The sequence below is a fragment of the Dipteris shenzhenensis genome, chromosome 1, assembly GCF_047967505.1.
Source record: "Dipteris shenzhenensis isolate YYH24624 ecotype China chromosome 1, Dip_SZ_1.0, whole genome shotgun sequence".
NCBI classification, from domain to species: Eukaryota; Viridiplantae; Streptophyta; class Polypodiopsida; order Gleicheniales; family Dipteridaceae; genus Dipteris; species Dipteris shenzhenensis.
In genome coordinates, this window is record NC_141596.1 from 20,407,667 (window position 1) to 20,435,361 (window position 27,695).

At 44.2% G+C, this 27,695-nt stretch overlaps 1 protein-coding gene across 1 annotated transcript in view; it reads left to right on the plus strand.

Annotated features, from left to right (window-relative positions):
* The window catches only part of LOC147905520 (C2H2 and C2HC zinc fingers superfamily protein), a 72,670-nt gene that overhangs the window by 16,209 nt on the left and 28,766 nt on the right, over positions 1–27,695 (plus strand). The window contains exon 5 of the mRNA XM_087380389.1: positions 5,792–5,824. Within this exon, the coding sequence (XP_087236515.1) occupies positions 5,792–5,824 (33 nt within the window). The remainder of the gene's footprint in view (positions 1–5,791; positions 5,825–27,695) is intronic.

A 27,695-nucleotide genomic window follows, 5' to 3' on the forward strand; every position in this document is an offset into this window, starting at 1 on the left:
AAGGCTAGCTTCTTGCGACGGACTAGTCGACGATAATCCCTGATGAGATGTGGGTTGGCCCTAGCGTTTCGCTGGGTCGTGAGTCGGAGTGTGCGGCGTAATGCTTTACACTCGTCATCACACCAGCTATTGCAAGGGGTGGAGCCAGCGGGTCGAGGGCGGGTGGACCGAGTAGTGGAAGGAAAAATATGGCGGGCTGCATTGTGAAGGGAGTGGGTGATAAGGGTGGCTCGGTGATCTAGAGAGGGTATGGTGTCTATGTGTCTGAGGAGGGAGGCTAGGTGGGCTGAGTAATCAGGTGAGAGGTTATGATCAAAGTGTATATCATGATATGTAGTGTAGTGCGGGGTGTGGCTGGGGGGGCTCGGGGCGCAAGGATATGAAAGAACAGGTAAGTGTGGTCGGCTCCTGGGGGTAATGGTGCAGTGCGGAAGTCAGTGATCTGTGGGGCTAAAGCAGGAGATCCCAGAATGTAGTCGACGGCACTGGCTCCTCCGCCATGTGGGAAACATGTGAAACCAGAGGAGGCAGGCCACCGGTCTAGTCCATTGTAGATGACCAAATCATGTATACGTCCAAGGTCCAAAAGAGCCTGCCCATACGCAGTAACGGGAGCGCGACTGTTTGTCGAGGAGCGGGGGAAGCCCGAGTCCTCTGTGTCCATCTCAGGTAATAGGACCGGATCTGAGTGGAAGTCCAGGAGTGATGTCTGATGTGCACCTGTCCTTGCGTTGAAATCCCCAACTAGGAGGACCTCTCTGCGTCTGAGAGTGAGCATAGGCAGTAGGTAGCAGGAAGGAGGAGGGAGAGTAGATAGGATTAGATGTCACATCAAAAAGTACCACACAAATCATTAGGGGATGACTTATATAGACCCCCCTTCTTTCTCCTATCTTACCACCAATTTCCCTTCTTTTTCCGACCTATTTCCGAGCTATTTCCCACCTTCATTACAGCCATCCCTCCCCAAGGAATTTTGCTCTTAAAATTTTATATGTGGGCTGTTAAATAGGTGCAGCAAACAGCAAATAATAATCAGCACGGTAGGAGATAGGGGTTGTCCTAGACAATGCTCTCTGGTTGCCATGAGTTCTCATCCTGAGGAAGTCCCCGCCACTTGATAAGATACTCGGTGTAGACTTTGTTTCGGAGTATGTGAGCCCTGAAACCCATGATGCGCTGCAGAACATAGAGTATGTGGCCCTCTTCATCTGTAGGTGGTAGCTCAGGAAGGACTTGGACATGCTGTCCGACATGTGGCTTCAGCAAAGACACATGGAAAACATTATGAATCTTGGAGGTCCTGGGTAGCTCCAACTCATATGCCACCTCACCAACTTTGCGGATGATTTTGTAGGGACCGTAATACCTATGAGCAAGCTTCGTGTTGGTGTTACCTTTCAGCAAGGCATAACGGTTCTTATGGAGGTGTAAGTGCACATAATCCCCTTCTTCAAAAGACAGATACCTCCTGTGTTCATCCGCATACTTCTTCTGCTTGGCTTGGGCATCTTGCATATTCGTTTTAGCCAATTGCAGAAGGGCATCCATACTCTCCAAGTCATTTCTTGCTTGCTGATTTTTCACAGCCATGTCTACAACTAAAGATGGCATACCCACTGTGCATCCATACATAGCCTCGAACGGGCTCATACCAATAGAGATGTGCTTGGTACTGTTGTAACAAAATTCAGCAAGTGCCAACCACTTATCCCAAGACTTCTGTGTGTCATGACAAAAATGCCTCAAATACTCCTCTAGCCATTTAAATGTTGACCCTTTCCGACTGTCCATCCATCTTAGGGTGGTAAGCAGTGCTAGGTGTAAGAGAAGTGCCCACTGCTGTAAATAACTTCTGCCAAAAGTGACCCATAAATTTTGCATCTCTGTCGCTGACAATCTCCCAAGAGAAGCCATGATGCTTAAAAACATGCTCGATGAACTGCCAAGCAACCTGTGATGCTGGATAACGGGTCTTAGTGGGTATGAAATGGGCCTGCTTTGTCATTCTGTCAACCACCACAAAAATGCTATCCCATCCCCACTCTGTGGAAGGCAACCCTGTGATGAAATCCATAGCAATGTGAGTCCATTTGCCTTCTGGAATAGGTAATGGCTGCAAGAGACCCGCTGGTAACCGGCTGTCCACTTTATTCTGCTGGCAAGGCAAACACTCAGTGACAAATTTAACGACATCCCGCCACAAGCCATCCCAGATAAAGCTCTGTTTGACCTTTTCATATGTCGTAGTAATGCCCGCATGTCCTGCCATAGGAGATGAGTGCATTTCCTGTAAGACCAGCAGTTGATACTTTGAATCTAGCACCAAATAAATTCTGTCCTTGCACCACAACAGCCCATTATGCAGTTTAAATTCAGCATGCCCCTGGCTCGATGGCCTCTGTAACTCCACAAATATGGAAGCTGCCTTAGAATCCTGCATGTATTCTTCCTGAATACCATGAAACCACTCTTGATAGATGGTAGAAATGGCAGACAAACTGCAAGCCCACATACGGGATAAGGCATTTGCAACCACATTTTCTTTTCCTTTCCTGTACTCAATGTCAAAATCATAAGAGTGAACCTTATCCAGCCACCTCTTCTGCTCTATTGACAAGTTGGGCTGTGTAAGGAAATACGTGAGTGTCCTATGATCTGTCTTAACCTTGATTTTGCTACCGTACAGGTAGTGGTGCCATTTTTCGAAAGCATGGAGGATAGCCAACATTTGCTTGCCTTAGCACAGCCCCTAATCTTTTGCCACTGGCATCTACCTCCATAATGAAAACACGTGAAAAATCAGGGCATACCAACACATGAGCATGAGTGAGGGCAAATTTCAGGTCTTCAAAGCTGCACTGTGCATCTGTAGACCACATAAAAGCATCATTCTTCAAAAGGTCTGTTAGAGGGGCTGCTCTCTTGCCAAACTTGCGAATAAAGCGTCTGTAGAAGGAAGCAAGATGTAGAAATCCCCTCAACTGAGTAGGGTTGCGTGGTTGCGGCCAATCCTCAATACATTTTACCTTTGCAAGATCCACTCGAATGCCATCCTTGCTAACAATGTGACCAAGATACTCAACCTCTTGTGCCATAAAAGTGCATTTGCTGGCTTTAGCATAAAGCTGATGCAACCTCAAAATTTCCAGCACTTCTTGACATGTATGATGTGCTCCTACTTATCCTTGCTGTAAATGAGGATGTCATAAAAAATTTCCAGCACATATTTGAAAAGGAGAGGCTGCAAAATCTTGTTCATGAGTGCCTGGAAGGTAGCTGGTGCATTGGTCAATTCAAAAGGCATCACCTTGAACTCATACAGTCCCCTCTCCGTGCGAAAGGCTATCTTGTGCTCATCCCCAACTTTCATTCTAATCTGATGATAGCCGGACCTCAAATCAATCTTAGTGAAAAACTGATCACCCTTGAGTTCATCCAACAGGTCATCTATCCTGGGGATTGGAAACCTGTTCTTGATGGTGACCTTATTCAAGTCTCTATAGTCAATGCACATATGGTAAGAACTGTCCTTCTTCACCAGGAGCACAGGGGATGCAAAAGGAGAAGTGCTATGAGTGATGAAACTTTTCTGAAGTAAGTCCCTCACTTGAGTTGCCACTTCCTCCCGTTCTACCTTAGAGAGTCGGTATGGGGCTGTTGGAAAGGTCACCTCCCCATCTGTAAGCCCCCAAATGAGGAGAGCGTGGGGGAGGGAGACCTAGGGCAGAAGATGCCTAGAGAATAGAGAGAGAGGGGGCTGCCACATGGGCAGCACCTCACAAGAGAAGAAGGCTGCAACAGATGGCGCGAATTACAGTGCAGATGGCGGGGACAGCAAGATCTGGAGAAGATACATTATATGGACTTTGAACCAAACCAGCTTCTCTCTCTCCTCTAATCTGGGATATGAACATGGGCTTTAGATGCGAAAACAAGAAAATGCTCAATTGCAGGCTTTTTACTTGAATAAGCCACCTCTGGCATAACTCCTTCATGTGCTCTCATCTTTGTCCTGTTGAAACCGGATGATATAGTCCACTGTCGAACGGCCCCATCCCAGTAAATCCTTCTCAGGATCATTACCGCCAACATTCTTCTTGCCATTTCCATAATTACTCGGTTCTTGCTCTCTGCCACATCATAACTGTCATTTGTCTGTTGATACACCTCTGCTTGTAGAATGCTATGAACTCCTTACCAACATACTCTCCAACTCTGTTAGTGCGAAGAGTCTTCAATTCGTGTCCTGCCCTTCCCTTGGGATTTTTTCATTCCATCCTATGAAGAGAGTCTTGATCTTGAAGTCCCTTCCCTGGTCGCCTCCTTTGTTGTCATTGTCATCAGATAAGGATGTGACTTAGCATCTATAAAGGTAGCCCCTTTCTCGGCCTGACCTCCTGCTGGATGGCTGCTGATGTGTCTGTACAGCAGTGTTTACTGCCCTGGTTGTTGCTTGACACCTAGTAGATGGTCACCGTGACACCCATAATGGTGGACCAGGCCTCTCCCTAGGAATGATGCAGTTCTGCTTTCCAGCCAGTGTTGGCAACTCTTTGGCCTACAAATGCCACCATGTAGCTCTACATTTCCCACTTTGGTGGGGCATCCGGCATGTGTGGCTGGGGCTGTATGTGCTGCTCATGTGGCAGCCACCTTACTACCTAGATGGCAGCCCACTGATCCTCTGATCTGCTGACATGGAACCATAGAATTGGTCCACCTGGCAGTCGTACCACCGGATCAAAGAGATGTCCATGTGCCGCCACGGGAGAGCTCTTAGGAACAAAGTTAAAGGCATCCTTGAACATTGGTCCATACACCCACATCTCCTACTCCTCTAGGTACCGCTCGGCAGAGTCCTCCAACTCCATCATCCATCATGTGCACTCCACAGATGGTCAAGCCATCCTCCAATTAATAGATGACTATCAACCTGTCCCCGTCATGAACTAGGAATAGTCTGGATTATGTCAAGCATTAAGCACCAAGGGTCTATTGCAACCTGTCAATCATACCATCCATAGACTCCCTCCAATTCACTTAAATGGAGAAATCCTTGTGGCTAGCCCAAATAGATTCCCTCTACCTAGAAAACATCCGCTAGCAGAAGAAGCTCACCAAGGAAATCATTAGTGCACATACCTCTTGACAATCTATTTGCAGATTGTTTGGACTAGATGAGCTTGTAACGGTGAGCTCATTGCATATACAAATATTCAACAAGTCGAACACTTTTAAATTTGAAATTCTTTCTCACTGAGGTACTGCAACTAGCATAGGGTGGACCGTATGTTCACTGTTGAAGGCAATCGTACAGGTGGGATCATGACCTGAGAGAATATATTGTTTTATGGTTTTCAGGAAGGCATAGACAGTATAATGGGCTCCCTTGATCATGAGAGAGCTGGAGTTACCAGAGGGATCATGTGGGTGCAGGGTGTTAGGGCAGATAAGATGTAAGTAGGGCCGTTGGAGCATTTTACGGCGATTGACACATTGTGAGTCGGATATCATGAATGGACTCTAATATTATTTTGGTCAAGTTTGTCGTGCTATCATTGGAACAAAACATGAGCGTTTCCTTTTTGATCCCTTTCAGACTGAGAATTTACTCCCTTTGTGTGAAAATTGACCTTTTCTCATGGGTTTACACTATCTATAAAGAAGCATTTTTGTAAAAATCAAGGTATTACAAGTTTTGTGGAAGGCTGAAAGTAGATAGTCCTTTGGGTCTCTTGTGTGCAGTAAAGGTAGGGTTATTGCTGACTTCTCTCCTGTTTTATGGCAGGTTGTCACGCCAGTTGCCCCACTAAGTCAACAGGTTAGTGTGATTCTATCATGGAAATTGCTACTGTTTTCCATCTGCCTCTAGTTGTACAATGCTGTTGCTCATGCTTGTTAGTCATATCATGTGCCTCTACTCTCTGGAAATCTCTTGCCTATGCTTGTTGATTCTGATGCCACATGCAATCGATATCCTGAATTCACTGGTCCTTGATTCCTCAACATTTGTATGTGCTGTGTGTAAAATGCATGTGACTCAATGTAAATCATTCACTGATGACTGAGAAATAGACATTTAGCATATGAGCGTAGAATTTAAATGGTTAGTTCTTATGGCCAAAAGATTGCAGCTATTTTCCCAATTGAATGAAATAGTTTCCTGATTTGTTAATCCTTGAAGTTAAAAAGAAGAGATGGTTCTCTCTGAAGCTCTCGGATCTATACGGATGCATGCTTATGATGATATTCACCAACATGTGTCCTTTTCTTGGCTATTTATATAGCCTTGAAACATGTTGTGTTTCTATGTGAGGGGGAGTGTGCATTAGAATATGTGCACGCACTCTCTTCTTTTGATGTCCTATTTAAGAAGCTTTGAATATGGAGAGACATCAAAACAGCAGGTGCTTTTTGGTCCAATGAAGAAGCAGCAGTGTGTATGTGAAGGGCTCCAGTTTATGCAAGTCTAAGAAGGGCACATAGACTGGAAGTGGTAGCTAGTTTAGTAACATGGATGCTGTTTGGATCAGTTAAGGAGCAGCAGTGTGTAGACAAAGTCGCCAGTTTATGGTCGTAGTTGTGCTTGAATGCAAGTTTAAGAAGGGCTTTAGAAGACTGAGGTTGATGATTCCTTGGCAGTCAGTGAGGATAATTTAGGGAGGTAGCAGCTCCAGTCAGTAGAGAGGTTGAGTCCTTCACTCTGGTACAGTTTCCTCTTCATCATGTTCCGAGGCACCAGCAGTAGCAGTGACCAGTGTCCTCACCGTCAGTTCCCTTGGTGTGGGCAGCAGTTCGGTTGAGTCATCGGAGGGGTGCTCATGAGTCGGGTTCCTCTATCCGTTCATTCGAGAGGCATTCTTATCTTTAGGTAGTTCTTTATCCTTTTGAGGAGCATCTATTCCTTCCATCTCTCAGTTCTTTGGAGATGCGTGTCATTCGAGGTGTTCTCAGCAGTTTCAGACAACTCACAGTCCTTTGAGGCAGCATCCCAGTTAGTAGATCCAGTAGAGGGGTGCTCAATTGCTCTGCCATGCCTTCGGGCAGCATCGTCTTCAGTGCATTCATTAGAGGAATACTTATCAGTCCTGCTATCTCTCAGTCTCGTTGGGACACAGCCACAGTTTCAGCAGCTTCCGACATCACTCAGGTTCTTCGGGAGACATTCACATCCACAGTTCCAAATTCTAGGAGGGTGGCAATGTGTTAACCCTCAGCAGTTGTCACGCCAACAGAGGAGGTAGGTGTATTCCAGCTTTCTCTCACAACAGTCATGCAGACAGCAGTATCTCAGTTTCCAGGAGTGCCCATGAGGTTTCTGAAGTTTCTGGGATTTCAGTTTTGGTTGCCTAGCCTCAATGGCTTTGTCATCACTCCAGCAGCTCATGGAGTAGCTCCAACATTTCTATGTGGGTGGATTTCTGCAGTGGGGAGGGTGCATGCCAGCAGTTGGTAGCCAATTTCATGCCATTAGCCTTCTAGAGTGCCATGCCTCCGCATTGTAGGCCATCTTCTCCCGGTCGTATTGATGCCCTCTGGGCCTTGGTATGTGCCATGTAGCTTTAGTTATTGGCACTTAGGTCACCTAGTACTTTTAGTGTCTTATGACACCTAGTACTAGTGGTAGCACTAGGACACTAGGTCCCAGGGTTCCCTTTTATTGTACTTTGTACTTTCATTTCATTCATAGTTGATGTGACGGCTTTCACTCCTTGCTCCACTCTTTGTATCCTTTCACTTCCGGGAGCCTACAGCGGTATTAGAGCGGGTTCTACCTATTGCTCTTGTCACTCCCAGCTATCCTGAGTCCTCTACATCTTTGAGGCGGCTGTACCTTTGCTGTTTTACAGCTCCATACAGCTCGTTTTTGGCATGTGTGGATATCTGAGGACTTTGCAAGCGCCTCCATCGTCAACAATCTTCCACTTTCTCAGTGTAGACGACTGTTCTAGAGATGACCTACACCTTTTTCGAGGAGAGTTCAGCCAGGCACCTGTTCGTGGCAGCTCTTTTCCACATCCCGAGGCAGTTCATTGTCAGAGCAGCTCATTGCTCTTGGTGCCTACCCCTTCTTTTGCCTTGCAAGCTTTCCTCTTGCTCCTTTGATCGTGCCCACTTCGTGGTGCTCCAGCTTGTGCCATCACGCCGTACACCTGCCGTACCTGCAACGCCACCGTCAGCTATTCAATCCCCTGTGCTCCGTCCGTACATCTCCCCGAGCGTTGTTCGTACAACTCGCGCTTGACTTTCGTACACCTATTCCGTACAGCGCCGTACAACAGTATGATTTAGCTACAGGTTGTCCATACAGGTTCTTTCTATTGCAGGTTCATTTCAAGACTTGTGCATTTCGGGATTTGTTCTAGCTACACAGGTGCATCTTGAAGCCATTGTTTGGCTGTGGTTTCAAGTAGGAGAAATTTGGGGCTTTTGGTCGTGCATTGCAATTTTGCATACATTTTTGGGGCATTTGCAGGGACATTGCCAAGTTTGGGGCTTTCAATCAATTTGCCCTTTTGGTTGCAATTTCTTGCAGAAATTTGGGGCTTTTGGGTTTATTGTAGGCAGATTGCAGGATATTCTCAAATTTGCAGGTTATTTTGGTCACATTTGCTCAAATAGCAGTGACATTTACCCGCTTTGATATGAAATTGGGAGTTTCTAGTGAAATTGACAAGACGTTGTAGGACATTTGGTCACATTTGCAAAGTGGCAGCTTAAATTGGGGCTTTTCAACGTTTGCCCTCTTTTTGACCATTTTGTCCTTTGAGATTGTGGGGCTTTTGCCTTAGCTTCTATTTGCAGTTGAAAGCCTTGAGGCTATTTGGTCAATGCACTTTTAGTTGTGCTTTTTACAATGGTTGGCAACAACAATGATTTGTTTGGCGTTCTCCGTGAAGATGATAAGTTGGATGGCACCAACTCCTATGTGGTCCTACCTTATGGGGTGCGTACATATTATGAGCGGAAACCCTTGAGCGGATTATCCGAGCAACACTCAATGGAGTTATACTTGAATGAATGTTTTTTTATGGAATATCTTTTTTTAAAAACCTCAATCGACAGCTCTCATATTAGCTGCATGCATGTACCAAGGTACAAAGAGCCAAAGACATATACCCTTGGTTTGAATGCTCTCATGATGCAATTGTGTGTATTATATTTGCACATTCATTGTATTTTCTATAAGCCTCAACATGCCAACAAAATTAGGACTAGTGGCATTGTTCACTTTTAAGTAGATATGCTTATTAATACCTCCCCTCAAGCTTGTGAGATTGCCAACAATTATTTGTTTTTAGTCTTTCGAAACTCAATAGAGGGATGGATATATATTTTAACAATCAAAGATGTAAACTATGAATTCACCTAAAAATTCAAACCTAAAAATTACAACTTGCCATACATTTCCAAAACAACTATGACATGTTCATATTATTAGGTCAAAGACCATTAAAATCACATGATTCAGAAGCCATAATCTATCAATCCATAAGAAGTTAAGGTTTGCATAAGAAGGTAATGGCTATCCATCCATAAGAAACCAGGTCTACATGAGATGATAATGAAAACATGAGAAATTAAGTTTTGCATCAATCCATAAAAAGCCAGGACATGCTCTCTAGACCTCATCAGCCAAGTCATCTATGTAGTCTAGATGCCCATGATGCCTCTCCACCAACTCATAATCGAATGTGCTATCTCCTGCCATTTGGGTAGCCACATCTTCTGCATAGCAAGGCAGAACACTAAGCTCAATTAGTCAGTATCTAACCATGCTTAAATTATACACATAGATCAAATAAATTACTCACTAATCAAGAGGTGCATCAAAGTCATAGTCTGTCTCCTCATCATCTATCATGAGGACTGCTTGATTCACACTTGAAGGCCCTGCCTCTGTGAAGTTGTCTCTAAGCATGCCTTCTAAGTATCCTGTGCAAATCTCTTTGTCATTGTCCACTGCCATGCATGGACGTCCTGAGTGAATTGCTGCTTTCATCCCAGGTGCTGTACCTGCACCAAGCTCAAGCACAGAGCCTCCAATCGGACACAACAACTCCATGAACATCAACATCATGGAGCTACTCTTCTCCAACCCACCACGCCACTGTCCACCCTTTCCCTCTTTTATGCACCGTACACTTGAAGGCAAGTAATGAGTGATGAAATAATTGTCCATGCACACCTTAAGGGATTGGGAAACTTTATTTGCCCTATCAAGATAGTGATGTGCCTTCTTGCCAATCCTAGAGAACAATAGGATTTGAAAGGCAGTAATCTACATAAAACATAGATTGAAAAAGTTAATGGAGAATACTAAAATACGAACAAACAAGAACATGACAATCATGTAAATAGCCAAATGACATACCTTGACACCAAAGCCAACATTATCCGCAACATCAATGCAATCTCCCGTCTCCACGATCCATCTACATGTACTAACTATAAGATACCAATAGCTGAATGCAATTCACATAAACAGACATTATCAACTGTGATATATTGCTCACCTACAAGAAACCTCTAGTCTCATTTGTCTTGCCAAACGCTCAACGAATGAAGTGGATACAGGTGAACACATCACCAATGTCCATCCATAATCATCCATCACAGATGAAGCAATAGCAAGTGAGCATGAGATATGCTCCTCATTTAGAATGTTCCATCCAGGGATTCCACCCTTGATTCCACTCACTATTGATCCTGTAGGAAGGTCAATCAAGCAAAAATCCACACTCCATGCAGCATTTTTTCCATTGCGTGACTTCTTCATGCCACCAAGTTCATGGTAAAAATTTCTTATGATTTGAAAAGCCCCATCATACTTGTATTGCTTAACTTCTTTTCCAAGTGATACATAATCATACTCCCAAACTTTGTAGTTCTCTTGTGAGATACGAGTTGCAAATGATGAGAAAGTGGACAAAGGAACATAAACCATATCCGTATTACACACTTTCTTGCTAAGAAGAGACTCCTCCTTTCGTGGATCATTGTCTACAATAACAAAGAATCCTAAATTAAATTTGTAGGAAGCTTCTAATCACTTTGAAACATGAAAGAAAGAGTTATAAGAAAATAGACCTGTGTTAGAAGTGCCCGTTGGTTTAGGTCTTCCACCTCGTTTGTTATTTGGAGTCACATGACTTGCCTTTTGCTTTTCTACTATTGCTTTTTGCTCCTCTTCAAGCCTCTTCTTTTGTGCCTCATCCATGTTGCCCGACGAACCCGAGTTTGACTTGCACTCACCTTTTAAATGGCGATCATAAGTTTCCTTCTCTTCCTCGATACATGTTCCAGCCTTCATCTCGATCCACCAAGGGCAGTGCTTCCTTTCCCACTCCGTAAGCAATATATGACCATCCTTATGCTTATTCTCTCGAAAAATATGAGAGGTGTACATGCAATAAGTAGCAGGTGCAAGCATAGTCCAAGCCTTGCAAATGGATGGTACCACCTTAAGACTCTTATTTGCAGCCAGATAATGGAGATACCTAAATGATTTTTAGGATAATATAAGAGAATGCAAGGTATTACAAAGATATCTTTCAATTGAAAACGAAAGCCAAAACGCACCTGTAAACCAATCGTCTGCTGGCATTTGTAAGATCAACTTGCTTAGATGGAACAACAGCAACTGTCATCAATGAAGCAAAAGGCTCAAACAAAAAAGGCCTGTGTCTCACTATAATGCCATCAAAGTATTCCAGAATAGAAGGACTGTCTGGAAGTGTAGCTGCACCCTCAATGCTTGATGATTTCATCACTTGGTCAAGCAATCGCCCAGCATCTGCCAACACATGGTCCATCCATACTTCTTTTGCAAGCCAAGGTATGAAACCATGGTCAGTCATAGGCATCCCATAACTCTCCTTTAGATTGTCATCTGCACCAAGAAGAGAAAGAATAGATAGTTGCTTTGCCTTGGAACAGGTTGCAATTGATACTTGGTAAAGCTTCTCCAAAGTGATCTTCATTGATGTATCCTCAAATGGTAAATTCCAAAGGATATTAAACCACTCCTTGCCATGGGAAGTATTGACTATTGAAAGCATCTGCCAAATAGTAAAGTTTTAGAAGAGACTTTGATACACACAACAAACCATATATTAAGGTTTTCAAAGTACAAACTAAAAATTTGCAAGTTGTAACTATAGATTTATAATTTTCAAATCATATATTATGGTTTATGAGTTGTAAAATTAGAATTTGAAAACTATAAATTCAAATTTGCAAACTATAAATTCAAATATCTGAGATATAAAACGTAGAATTTTGTGGACTACAAATTCAAATTTGTGATCTATAAATACAAAATTTGGTAAATTGAAAACTTACCCGTGTAATTTTTCTTCGATATGTTGCTCCCACAGTCTTTTTAATCTCATGAATCTTGGACTCTCTCTCATCCTTTGGCATGGAAGAATGCAATTTCTTGCATTGAGCCTCAAAATCTGATTTCCATTTCCCCTTTCAACATAAACAGATAATCTCATCATAATGTTATTGGAACACAAAGCAAAGTCACAAAAAAAGAAAATATATAAACTAAAGAACTAATACTTACAGCAAATACCATCCTCCCAAGAATAGTTTGGGTGAGGGGATACCACACCCTTCGTCCACTTCCAATCTCTTTCTGTCTTGCCAACTCAATAGCTTTTTTCTCCTCCTCACTAAAATCCTGAGTAAAATATTGAGCATCACAAGATACGAGTGTGCTTGTGTGGTACAAATAATCCTTGAGATTAGTAACAACAATTGCATCTTCATTAAGCCTGCAACCATTGACTTAAATGGATCAAAATTGGTTTCATTTACAAGCACTTACCATCTCAATATAGAAAACATAAACAACAAGGCTTACAAGTTAAATCTTTGCAGAGCAGCAACAAGCTTAAGCTCATCCTTTGCTTCCGGTTCAATAACTTGAGCTTGCACTCTAATGTGTCTAGACTTGATATTTGTGTAAAGCTCTTCTATGCTTTCCATCCAAGATGCTGTACGATGATTTCCTTCCCACACGAAGAACATTTTGTTTGATAGAAAGCTCCATGGTGTGCCAATTATCTCTGATTCAAACTCATCATTAACTAAGCTCCAATTCTTGTCCCAACGTTCTCTTGTGACATCATCAACATCCTTCGAAGACCCATCAGGCATTTTGATAGATAGAATAAAAGATCCTTTTGTCGGAATGTATCCCTCTATTTCAAATGCTCTTTTCAAAATGGTCAAATCATTCCTAATTTGACGCACAACTGGGTTTATGAGACAACGACACAAGGGAATTCGAGGAGGTGGAATTTCTTTAGTTACTGTAAGAAGCTCTAAAATATCTGCACCTGAAGGTCTCTCAACACACTCTGGAATGATATCCTCCACATCATCTTTAACTCCTACTTTGTTGGATGGTTCATCTATAGTTTTATCCTTGTTGTCCTCAGGATCCTCAATATCATTTTCAATGTCAACTTGCTCAAGCTCCTTCAGTTCATTCTTGACCTCTGACTCTTGCTTCTTCCTTTTGCCACCTTTCCTTGTGATAGGACTAGACACATCACGTTTCTTTCTCTACACATTTGAAGAACTCAATTACAAGATTTGCAAAAATGCAAAGGTGAAATGCAACTAGAAAAAGAAAAAGAATCCAAACTTACTGGAGGCATTTGTTGCACAACTTTCAATAAGCTCACCTGCACAAGAAGAAAAACAAATAAATGACATAGTGAAACCATCTTTGAAATGATTAAATGAAAAATGACAGAGTGTAACCATCTGAAAAATGACAGAGTGAAGGCACGGGAGAAATTCAGCTGAACAGAAGAAAGCATGGAAATTCAGACTGATTCCCAAAAAAGAAGCGTAAGGAAGCCAAGGCTATGGTGAGTGGAGAAGCGTAAGGAAGCCACAACAACAGAAGCGTAAGGAAGTGAGTGGAGAAGCGAAAAAAGAGAGACAAGAAGGACTAGCGTTGGCGAAAAAAGAACTAGCGTTGATTAATTTCTTTGCGTTGTTGATTAGCTTGGACAGAGAGACAGGTGAAAAGGAGCCTTGGTGGTTAGCGTGGATGGAGAGATAGGCGGAAGCGAGCCTTGGAGGGAGAGGGAAGGAGAGAGACAGGAAGGACGAGTGATGAAGGGAGCATGGAGAGAGAGGAAGGACCGAGTGATGAAGGGAGCATGGAGGAAGAGGAAGGACGAGTGATGAAGGGAGTATGGAGGGAGAGAGAGGAAGGACTGAGTGATGAAGAGGAAGAGGAAGGACTGAGTGAACACTAGTGAACACTAGTTTCGCTGGCGAAACTAGTTTCGCCAGCGAAACTAGTGAACGAAGGGATTTATGAGACTTTGCACAGGACAAACGAGCGACAAGGGAGACTGGCTCGCCAACTCCCCCCCCCCAAAACTATCAAGACTTTATAAAAACTAGAGTCGAAGTGGCTGCCCGTCCTGATATCTTGAACGCTGGCGATGGATAGGCAGGGGTGAGTCACATGTTCAAGCAAGGCCATCTTCTCTCAGCGAACATTCCGACAAAACGTGACGAAGGTCAAAATGAAGGCGCAACTCAAGATCTGAGGCCAACGCGCGAACTATTCACGACTTTGATGATGAAGAGGACTAAGATTGATGGCTTGATAAAAAATAAATCTGTGATGCTAAATCTGAGTGAAAGATCTCGCTTTTGATCGTTGCTACTTGTTGACGAATTCTCTGTTGTGGTATGGATCACCTGGGAATTTCTAGAGCAAGAGTTATCCTTCAACCTAGTTGCGCAATTTGAACGCCTGAAGCGCCTTGATTCATATTGGTGCCTCTACCTTTTGATTTGGTGCAAGTAATGCTTGCAAGTTGATTGCTTCTTACCAAGATTGCGAGACTTCGCCAAACAAACTCAAGCTCCCCCGAATCATGTTGGTCAGAGTCTACTACCTTCTTCTAGCACCTCATTCTGACAGAAGATGGGGCAGTGGTTGTAGCTCTCCGCTCTAACGTGATGCATGTGGGTCTCTAGTGTTTAGATTCAAGTTTTGGCTCAGAGCTTGGAAGCAACATCGTGCTGTGTTTTAATGACCTTTTTCGAATAGAAATCTGAGAAGTTTCTCGAATTCATGAAGTATTGAAAGAATGCACTCGTGACTTGCACCATTTCTAGCGACAAAAGAACACAGGATTAACACTTGCAATGAAATAGAACGGGAACTTGCAGGCATTTGCGAAATAGAAAAACACAGAAGCTTGCGAAACGTGCGCAGATTGCACGTTACAGAACCGGGAGAGACGCCACATCATCGTTCAGAAATACAGACAGAATGAACCTCCGTTGACGGAAATACAAACAGAATGAACCTCCGTTGACGGACGAAAATTTTGTACCACGGTTCGACTTTGTCTGATGTTGCGCTCTTTGGAATTTGGAGGAGAAGCTTGCACAAGAAGATGTTGCGCTCTTTCTGTGGCAGACAGGTAGCCAACTTCATGCGAGCCGTCTGCGTATTGCAGCTTAAACGAGCAAGACTTAGCCGAGTATTGAAGCCTGAGCTGTTCAAGCAGAGGGGGGACGTGCACGGCACCCGCTTGTAGGAGGAGGAGTGGGCGGGGCGAAAGAGCGGGCCACGGAGGTCACACGGTTTGCAACTAGGCGAGCAGCCGGTCCAACAGAGCTCGCTACCGGTGTCGAGGGTGAAGATGAGCCGACGAGGGCAGAGAGGTAGACTTCGGTGCCAGAATTGTCGAGGTAGGAGACATGACCTAAGATAGGAGAAGGGCGGTGGGAACGGCGAGGGCGTAGGCGTTTGCGAAGCGCGAGACCGGAGGAGACGAAGTGATGGAGGGGGGAGTCGGGGGGGAAGGAGGCGAGAACACTAGTGAACACTAGTTTCGCTGGCGAAACTAGTGAACACTAGTCTAGTTTCGCCAGCGAAACTAGTGTTCACTAGTTTCGCTGGCGAAACTAGTTCGCCACTATTTTCAGTGGGAACTAGTTTCGCCAGCGAAACTAGTGAACACTAGTTTCGAAACTAGTGTTCAGAACTAGTTTCGCCAGCGAAACTAGTTGTGAACACTAGTTTCGAAACTAGTGTTCACAACTAGTTTCGAGCGAAACTAGTGAACACTAGTTTCGAAACTAGTGTTCACAACTAGTTTCGCTGGCGAAACTAGTTGTGAACTTCACCACTGAAAATAGTGGCGAACTAGTTTCGCCAGCGAAACTAGTGAACACTAGTTTCGCTGGCGAAACTAGTGGCGGAAACTAGTGTTCACTCACTAGTGAACACTAGTTTCTACACTAGAAACTAGTGTAGAAACTAGTGTTCACTAGTGAGTGAACACTAGTTTCCGCCACTAGTTTCGCCAGCGAAACTAGTGTTCACTAGTTTCGCCAGCGAAACTAGTGAAGGCGTAGGCATTGGCCCGAAAAGCATTATGAAAACTAGCATCCCTAAGAATTTGACAACAGACACAAACAGATTACGGGCAAAACCGACCCGCCAAAATATTTATACTTCAGAGGAAATACCTGCAACGTGTAAACCTTCTCGCCATTTTCGTTAGTATAGTACATGAGATACATGATTGCAGACTGTTAGAAACAAAACGAAACATATTAGAGATAGCAAACTAGAGAAAACTCAAACTAACGACGGCAGGAAACACAACAGATGCTCCTAACGAAACTAGTGAATACTAGTTTAGCTGGCGAAACTAGTTCGCCACGCCACTAGTTTCGCCAGCGAAACTAGTGAACACTAGTTTCGCTGGCGAAACTAGTGAACACTAGTTTCGCTGGCTAGTTTCGCCAGCGAAACTAGTGAAGGCGTAGGCGTAGGCGTGGGCGTAGGCGTAGGCATAGGTGTAGGCATGGACGTGGGCGTAGGCGTAGGCGTGAGCGTGTTCACCGAAACTAGGCGTGGACGTGGGCGTAGGCGTGGGCGTGGGCGTAGGCGTAGGCGTAGGCGTGTTCACTAGTTTCGCCAGCGAAACTAGTGCCAACGAAACTAGTCTTCTCTGCCTCCCCTTCTCTTTCTCTTTCTTTGCCTCTGCCTCTTCTTCTTCCTCTCCCTCTCCACCCTCCTTTCTTCCACTTCCGTTTCCCTTCGACCTTCCTCCTTCGCTTAGTTTCGTTTTTTCCGCCCCATTTAGTTTCGCCAGCGAAACTAAGTTTTGAACTCCAAATGAAATGGCCTCCAATAGTGTTTCGCTAGCGAAACTATGATGTCTTTACTTTTTCCTACAACCTTCAATCCATTAACCTTCTTGAGCTCTAATATTTCATTTGAACTAATGATGGCATCATGTCCATGATTTTTCTCTCGCAACTATTCCATCCTTTGGTATGATTGTTTTTAGAGTAAAAATTATACTAGGGATACACACCCATTTAAGGCCTCTTCGGCAAAGATTATATGAGTAGATTCTTCTGAATTGGCGGTTACAAGGACTTGTGTGCTTGGGACGTGGCGGTGGCAATGAATGTGGTTATATTATGAGTTTGATCGTCTAGCTGATTTAGTATCAAAGAACAATGATCGTCTAGCTGAGTTGGTTAGTATAGAGTTCGAAAGGAGACAAGTGCGTGAACTACTGTTGCTCACATGCTTACTCACTTGTGCCTCGTTTGCTAGCAATAGATCTCAAAACTGGTAATGACTAATTTTCCTTTCACTTGAAGGAAGGGAGATTGTGTTCCACAAGCTCCATGGATTTTGCAATTGTGTCCAATGACAATAGGTCGAAGACACTGCAAGTTGCAACAACGAATGGTGTTGCACGCATTAGTAGGGAATACCTTCACTTAGCATTTGGACTTTCACCGAGCTCAATCTCTTTGCATCAACTACTTGATAGCAAGTGTGACGACTTGTCCTTTGAGGTTCCCTTTGTAGGTGAGGAGTCCTTGTTTCATCTTGACACTCAGTTTGGAACCACCTTCATTGTTAGAGGTGTAAAGCTTTTGACAGAAATCAGTAAGGAAGTGTCGGATAAAAAACAAGTAGATGAACAATCCGATAAGACCATGAGTTTGGTTCCTCTCTTGAAAAACCTTCCTGCAAGAAGTGCACTCAAAAAAGCTATGGACATTGTAACAACAATACAAGAAGTTGATGCACTTCCAGTAAAGTATGATGGCAATATTTTGTTTGAGCTTCCCGCTTCGGACCTCCCTAACCGTGCTGAGGGGACAGAAACCAAATACGACAGCCATGTTTGGACGGATGATATAACAAGTAATATGACAGGATTTGATGGTTTAGTTAGAATTCGAAGATGTGGTGGGCATCTACAATGCAAAAACATATTTTGTCCTTACTTGGAGAGAACCAAAGAGGCCAATGAGAAGCATTGGCAAGGGAGACTTTCACGAGTGTGTCCTCAAAGATCATATGTTGGCGAAAATAGTACTCTTAAGTGTTTGCATTGTGGTGCTCGTCCTTTCTGCGAGCAAGAGTGCCCATGTAGGCTATTCTTATGTTACCCACACCCCAAGGGTGATACACAATTTAAGAGGTGTGTTATACACTCAGGGTATCATTTGCATCCCGTTGGTGAAGGAAGTTCTAGAGGTGTTGTGAAGGAAGTTAAGGCTAGGTTGACTAAGCTCATACAAATAGATGGGATGGGAAGACCTAAAGCCTTGCAAAAAACATTAGCAAAGAAAATAATATTGGATGCCGTCATTCAAGATGATCCGAAAGCCATGAGTGATGCTGAATTGACATCCTTACTAGAGAAGATTACTCCAACTTTGGACAAGAGAAGGTATGTGCATACTTGTCCTTTTAATGTGATTAAAAGTACTCAAGTTTTTTTGAAAAATAAGTAATGGGATTTTGATGCTACATGTTCTTAACTGTAGGCTCGCACGTTGGAAAAGGGAGGCCCAAATTGAAAGTGGATCCTTTGCAGATGGTTATGATGCTCTTTTACAACTGAAAAGAAAGTGTGTATATGATTATTTTCAGAGCATGGTGTTCCCTGGACAACTTGAATTTTCTTCATTTGAAAGATGTCATGTTTTCAAGATGTCTACCAAGGGACATGGTAGTGGTGTTGATCTAGTGAACAAGATGAGGCCAGGTGGAGAGTTAGGATCGTGCTGGGTTTGCTTTGATTTTGTCAAACGTATGCATGATTGGAATACAATGGCATGCCATGTTTACAACCCTTTTGTTCAAGAGCTACAGACTATTGCTATTGGGGATTTCAAGGTTGAGGATACAGAAGCCCAGATCCTTTTTTGGGAAATGTTAAATAGAGTCATGGAGAAGGAGGGATTCCCAAAGCCTCAATTTAAAGGGTTTATGGCTGATGAGGCACAAGCAAATTGGCGTGCAATTAGAATGGTATTCAATGGTGATGCCAATAAGGTGCTCAAAGAAAAAGAGAGATCTTGCTTATTCCATTGGGAGCAAAGCTTGGAAAACCATGCTAAGTTCCTTCCATCATTTGATCGTGAGGAGTTCAAGCTAAGGTGTAGACAGTGGAAGAATGCTCCATCTCAAGAAGCTGCAGACATCGAGTTGAAAAACCTCCGTTCGTGGTTCAAGCATCATGCACATAAGAAGGACATCTCCATTTTAGAAACATGGATTGTGTGGTGGCATGCAAGAGTGGCTCATTGGGGAGAATACATTCTCAAGGTAGGTCTATTGTTATTTCATTCACAACTTTATTGTTTTTTGATTATTGGAAACTAATCTATGTTGTGGCACAGGGCATGGAGGGATCTGACCAGTTTTTAGTTCCTAGAGCCAACCTTGCAGAGTCAGTCCATGGAAGTTGGTTGGCATCGAATGACGGAGTGAAATATGTCACACTAAAAAATGCTTGTGAGACAGATATGACGGGTGCTTTGCTGCAAACTGCAAGATACACAGAATATCTAAAGGGACTACACTTGGGTTGTGGACCTAGTTTGGAAAAGCTATCTCGAAGGCACTCTTATGGGGACATAGGGAGCAACTCATGCAAGTTCATTGATCTCAGTAATGAGGTGGCTAGCAAGGTGGATGCAACTATTGGAGGTCAAGATTGTATGGGTGATTTGAAGACTGTGAGAAGGAAGCGGTCAAAATCTTTCTCAGAAGCAGTGTATGCAAATGATTCACATCGTCCAGAATACCAGTATGTAAATCAGCCAAGAAAGAGAAAACAAAATACCACGCCAATCTTGAAAACAAATCAATATGTTGAAGAAGAGGTAGTACACAAGACTATGTGGGCTATAAGAAGAACTAATGCAAGTAGTGAGGTGAGGTGTCAAGGATACTTAGAGGACAAAGGAATCAAATGTCACAAATTGATAGATCACAAGGGTAGGATGGGAAAGAGAGGTGTTCCTGCACCTAGCTTTTTTGGGAGAATCAACACCAAAGCAGGCATTCGAAGGCAATTGATTTGGTTTTGTGGGGATAACATGGACCACACATGGACACCATCAAATTGCATTGAAGGAAAACCACCTGAGGTGCCGAGGGAGTGGCCTATTGAGAAAGGGACAAGCCTGGATGAGGAAGAAATGAGGTTATTAGTAGCTGGAGGATTTAGATTAAAAAAGCAATGCACTAGGGCCAAATCTGCTGATTTAACAAGTAGACCGAGCACAAGGGATGGCATGGTTGTGGAATGGGTAACTGAGGTGACATGTGAAATGAGAACAAGGATAGCTAAGTCTATTTCCTTGGAATGTGTTGTTCACAGTGTTAATATAGTTGTCCCTAGAGAGCATGTGGAGTACCTAGTTTCCACTCCAGGATCACGTAGAAAAGGGAGCAAGTACAATGTTGTGGTTTCAGTGTTTCCATCATGCACATGTCTGGACTTTATGGGCCATTCTCAAGGGCAAAACAGATATATCCCATGCAAACATCTGTATTACATTTATATGCAATACTTGGGTCTAGATGAGAAGATACACATGTTCATTCACCAATCTGCACTAAGTAGGCAAGAACTCTACCAAGCTCTACCTGCTTGCTAAGAAGGGCGTTTATCTCTACTTGTGGTTATATTAAAGGAACTTGCATAGGTGCATACAAATATTGTATGACCATTGTAGCTTGTGTTGACTTTTTGGGTGCATTTTGATAGTCATTTGCTTGACACAATATAGCTATATGTATGTAAACAGTATTTTGTTGCCCACAGCTTCTTTAAGAGTTGTGTATGAACAATGTATTACTCACCACACTATAGTTTTTGGTGACCTTTTGGTGTGTTTGAATGGTCCTTTTATAGAAATCTATCCATGTCTCTCAATTCAATCTTCCTGAGATTCTAGACCATTTGACTATAAATTGTTTGGAAGAAATATTATTTTTACTTTATTTTTTTGCACATGATGTTTATTGAAAAAATATATATATTGAAGGTATCAAATTAGACTTAACTAAAGGTCCACTGCTCAGATCGCTCGTATGTTTTTGCTCGGAAAATGCTCGTCCCCTACCTTATGAAGCATATTCTAGTTGCCAGAAACTTTTGGAATATTGTTTCAGGTGTTGATTTGAGGCCAGCCAATGCTCAAGTGGCTACCCCTACTGCTGGCACTCCTCTAAGGGGGAATCTTCCTGACTCTTCTTCCTCTAGTACTCCTGTCACTACCACTCCTACTTAGGATCAGATCAGATGGGATTCCAGAGATGCAAATGCACACTCATGTATTGCCTTATCATGCAAGAGAATCATTATTCTACACATCCGGTCATGCAGGACAGCAAAGGATGCTTAGGATAAGCTAGCTTCTCTTTATCAAGTTCGCAATGAGGCACGGGTTGCATATTTGAGAAGACAATTGCAGGAACTCAATGGATACATATTTAACCAAGGTCAAGGACCTCATGGAGCAACTTGCAAATATTGATGAAATGGTGTCTAATTCTCAGCTTGTTAGTACTACATTAAATGGACTACCAGACACATATCAAGGGTTTGCTACAACCCTTAGACCTGTAGCCAATGGAAATCCTGATCACTACTCATTTGATCAGTTAGTCACTTTGCTTTTGCGTGAAGAGCAAAGTCGTGCTAATAGGCAAGCTACTATTCCTGATCATGCATTTGCTTCACAACAGAAAGGAAAAGGCAAGGCTTCCAAGCCTATGGGCAAGCCTAAATATGTGCCTAACATTGGCAATTCCTCCAATGTATCTCAAAATACAGCAGATAAGTCCAAGAAGAAAAGATGCAAGTCGCAAGCTAGGGCATGAAATTTCAGAATGCAGGAAGCGCATTGCTTCGGAGAAGAAGAAAGCAGGATTGACAGTAAATGCCTCACATGCAATTGAATCCCATGAGCCAGCAGATGCTTCACATGCACATGCTCTCCAGGATGATTGGGCATGGGCTGTCCATTGCTCTTTTGATCCCTCCAAAGTTGATGCATTCTTTTCTGCTAATGATGCTCAATCTTGGTATTTTGATAATGGTGCTTCCAAGCACGTAACCTTTTGCAGACAGTTGTTTCATTCCTTGGCTAATGCACCTCGAGGGGGGACTGTCACATGTGCTAATAATGCTTCCTATGCTGTAAAAGGAATTGGCGATGTGCAGCTCACATCCATTTCAAGCCATCCTCTCACTTTGACAAATGTTCTTTTTGTGCTTGGAATTGAAGTCAACTTGATTTCAATTTTAGCAATTGCCACTTCAGGTTTCAGAGTGATTTTTGATGGATGTAGATGCCTAGTACATGATCTTCGTGATGACAATGCCATAGTTCTCACTGGCACTTTGAAAAAGGGGCTTTATCACCTTGATTATCACTCATCTTTACTTTCTATTAAAGCATTTGCTATTTTAGATTCACAGCGTGCTGAAACTGATGTTTGGCATGAGAGAATGGGTCATCTAAATTATAGAGCTCTTGCCAAGTTACATTCACAGGGCATGGAAAATGATGTACCTCAAACTCACACAGTTTCCAAACATGTGTGTGAGGGTTGTCTTTTGGGTAAGATGCATCGGTTTCCTTTTCAAAAGAATTGTCCAAAATTCTTACAAAGGAAATCGCAGCTAGTGCACAGTGATATCTGTGGCCCAATGAGGACAAATGCCATTGGTGGGTACAAATATTTCATGACTCTAATTGATGACTTCACAAGATATTGCTGGGTATATGCTTTAAAAGCCAAATCTGAAGTGTTCTCATGCTTTCAGAGGTGGCTGAATATGGTTGAGAATGAATCAGGATGCAAGCTTGTCACCAAGCTTGTCACCCTCAACACAGATAGGGGGGGAGAGTATATGTCATAGGAGTTTGATGCATTTCTGTCTTCACGAGGCATTGTTCACTCATGCACTACTTCTTACACTCCTCAGTATAATCCTATTCCTGAAAGAAAGAACAGGTCCACTATGGAGATGGCCAGATGCATGCTTAAGGCCAAGTCCTTGCCCAATAAATTTTGGCTTGATGCAGTGATGTGTGCCAACTATGTGTTGAATAGATCACCTACAAGGGCATTGAGGACTGTTACACCTTATGAAGCATGGAAAGGCAAGAAGCCTTCACTTTCACACGAGAGTTTTTGGGTCTCTTGCATATGTACATGTACCATCTCAGCTGAGACATAAGCTTGATGATAAGGCAATCAAATGCATATTCATTGGTCACAGCCAGGAGAGCCGAGTGTATCGGTTTTACCAACTAAATATTGGGAAGATTATTGTTAGTAGAGATGTAATCTTTGCTGAACATTCAGCTTCTCCTCTTGTGGACTGCAAAGCAAAGCTAGAAGTTGACATGTTTGATGCCTTTGACTCTTGGTTACCTCTTCTCCCCTCAGGAGGGGACTTTGACCAGCAACATGAGGATTCTGCAGGCCCTCCAACAAGCAATGATCAGTCAACACCCCATGCTGATTTGCAGGTTCCTCTTCCAGCACAAAATGATCCCAATATTCATGATGCAGTGATTGAAGACAGAGCTGTCAATAGACCGCAAAGGCAAGTTCCCAGATGGCTTCTTGACACATTGAGGGGCAGCAAACAAGATCAACCTCTTGTTGCCCGGACAAGATCAAGGAATAGACAGAGGCATGGTCACTTTCTTGAGTTTGCACTCCTTGCTACAGCTTGCAATGAAGATCCTTTGTGCCATAAAGATGCTTTTGACGGCAAAGAGTGGATGGATGCAATGAGAGCTGAGCTACAATCTATTGCTGAAAATGACACATGGGAATTAGTAGATCTACCTCCTGGCAAGCATGCCATTGGTACCCGGTGGGTCTACAAATTAAAAAGGAAATCTGATGGCAATATAGATCGACACAAAGCCCGTCTTGTTGCAAAAGGGTATGCCCAACAACAAGGCATTGAGTTTGAGGAGACCTTTGCTCCCACTTCTAGGATTACTACTATCAGATGTGTCATTGCCATTGCAGCCCATCACCATTGGCAAGTGCACCAGCTTAACATCAAGACTGCCTTTCTTCATGGGGATTTGCAGGAAGAGTTTATGTTACACAACCTCTTGGCTTTGAGGTTTTTGGCTTTGAAAACAAGGTATGCCGGCTGAGAAAAGCCCTTTATGGTTTGAAGCAGGCACCCAGGGCATGGTATGCTAAAATTCATGCACACTTACTGTCCCGTGGTTTTCAGAATAGCCCAACAGAGCCCACTCTTTATGTCCATGGGAGTGGATCTGATTTTTTAGTGCTGATTTTATATGTGGATGACATGCTGATCACGGGCCTTGATACTCAGCATATTGCAGCTTTCAAGGCTGATTTGCAGCAAGCTTTTGCAATGTCAGACATGGGATAGCTGCACTATTATTTGGGCATTCAATTTGCTCATGTTGAGGGGGGGCCAGCTCCTTGATCGTTTTCAGTTTGAGGATTGCAAGCCAATCTCTACTCCTGTGGACCTTGGCTTCAAATTTTCAGCTCATGATGGGAGCCCACCATGTGGTATCACTCTTTATCAGCAGGCTGTTGGATGTCTCATTTACTTGTGCCACACCAGACCTGACTTACAATATGCAGTATCCTAGCTCAGCAGGTTCATGCACATGCCCAATTCATAGTGAAGAGAGTCTTCGTAGGCACTCAAGATTTAGCCCTCTTCTATGGTGATTAGGGTTCACTTACCATGCATGCTTAGTGGTCCTGTGATCGCCCCTATTTCTCCCCGCTCCTCTCCCACCCGGATCCCTCTCCCTCCCCACTCCCTCTCCCGAGCTCCCCCACCCTTTCCTTCCCGCCTCGCCCCTCCTGCTATGGTCATCCTCACCACCCGCCCCCCTCCCTTTGCCTCCCCCCCTCTCTCCGCCCCCCCTCCCCCCTTTGTAGCAACTTCTTCAGCCTCTTCCCCCTCCCACTCCCCTATCGGACCTACCTTGGCTCCCCTGCCAGTAGGCAAGAGCACGACCGTGTCCCCTTCCGTTTCCTCGTCTTAGGATCTTGTCCCCCCTTCCCCTCTTTCTCAGCCCTCCCATTCAGGGTGGGATTCAGAGGGAAGGGGCTCATCCTCTTGGTCAGTAGCTCTCAAACTCCAGCTTGGGCATCCTCTTCTAAGGGACTTCTGGAAATTGGGGCCTTGGAATTACCTAGTTATGTCAGACTCTTATTCTCGACCATTGGAGGTGATGCTTATGATCTTGCAGCCTTGGAAAGGGGGTTCGATCAGCATAGTGAGCTCCCAAACGCATCCAATTTGGCGATTCTTTGGCAAACGATACCTGATCCTTTGGCAGGAGTTGCAGAGGGCAGTGATAGGGCAAGTAGTGGCACCACCTTTCGAGGAGAGGCTCGGAGGTGTAGTCTCTTGTCGTAGGACGGAGTGAAGGGGTCTGCATTTCGGTCTCCCATGCGGTAGCCCCAGAGGTCTACGATCAGGGTGAGCTTATCCTAGGGCGGGCAGTTTGGATGGGCATCAAGATGGGAGAGTCCAAGATTGGGATCTTGAATATGTATGCCCCAGTGTGTAGACAGGACCGTCCGACCTTTTGGAGGAGACTGACAAAGTGTCTTTCAGATGTTGACTCTTGGATCGTTGGAGGACTCTTCTCGTTCGGCCAGAGGAGACATGATGAATTGCTTGAGAGGCTGGATCGCTTCTACGTTGAGGAGTGGCCACTCCGCATAGGCAGCTCTACAAGGATTCTAGTAGGCACCACAATGTCAGACCACTCTCTAGCAGTACTCTACCTAGAGTAGCCCCACCGTGGTCTTTCCCAAAAGGGGGTCCGCATTCCAGAGGACCTGTAGGATGAGGAGATTCAACAGGTTATTGTAGAGATTTGGCAGCAACCAGAGTTAGTCCTTGCGAGGGCTGGGCTTCTTGGGTGGTAGATGCGATTCAGAAGCAGTGAGGAGTTGCAGTCCCATGCCCTTGGATGGAGGATGGGTCTTCAGGAGCGCGAGCGTGCACTACACGAGACCTCGCCTCCATAGATAAGCTCAGGGAACATGACCCAGGATCCCAGTGGCTTAGTGAAAGATATGAGAGTGCGCGCCTTGAGCTCCAAGACACGGAGGTTTGGCGGGCTGCATTTTCCTACCATTCTACCCAGGCCCGTTGCGTACAGTAGGGGGATAGGATGACAAAGCAGTATTTTCAGACCAGTGGACCTCGATCAACATGCACCCAGTTATAGCAATTACGGGATCTATATGGCCTTATGCACATTGATCCACACGAGATTCTAGAGCTGACCACAAATTTCTAGAGCCAGCTCTTTCAGGCGGAGAGGATCTCCAACTTGCCTTGTGGCCTGTGAGTTAGTTTGGGACCGGGTTCTGACAATAGTCTTGCAGGAGTTTGTGCAGGAGACTAGAGGAGCCTTTCATGGATGAGGAGCTCTGGGAAGCCCTCAAGGCCCTGCCGATCCAGAAGTGTCTTGGCGAAGATGTCTTGACTCTAGCCTTCTTCTAGAACTTCTGGGAGGAGATTTCCACCCCTTTCTGCTCAACTTGCCTAGAGATCTTCGACACGGGCTCTCTTCCTTAGTCCCTAAGCAGGGGGTGGATTTGGTTGATCCCGAAAGGGGGAGATAGGTCAAACATTTGGCAGTGGAGACCGATCACCCTGCTTGACACCGCATACAAGATTCTCGCTAAGGTCTTGAGTTTACGGTTGCGGCCTCATCTCACTGACATCATCCATGACACTCAGACACTGCTTTTGGCCATCATTCTCTTGGATTTCGAGAAGGCTTACGATAGGGTGGAGCGGTCTTTCCTGGAGGACACTATGCAGTGTTTGGGTTTCTCAAACAGATGGGTTAGAGGAGTCTCTACGCTTATGCGAGGAGCTCTAGTCAAATGCTTATCGGTGGACACATGGGCGAGGCATGTTCTCTCTCTCGCTCAGTCCGCTAGCTCCCTTTCTTTTCCTTTCTGTGGCGGAGGCATTGGGCTACTACTTGAGATCCCAGGTGGCGGGCCCCACAAGGTTAAAGCTCCCAATCAGACAGGAGGAGCTGTTAGACTCGGAGTTTGCAAATGACACAACCTTGTATGTAGAGGGCACCCTAGTAAGCTTGGAGAGAGTCGAGGGAGCCCTGGCTATTTATTGTGAGGCCTTGAATGCATGGATCAATTGGATAAAATTCATCGGTTTCTTCATAGGCTCTGAAGAGACACAGGAGATTCGAGCGTCGGGGAGTGCCTTTGGCTTCCGTTGGATACCGCGAGGCCAGATAGCGAGATATCTCGGATGCCAGGTGGGCATTGATAT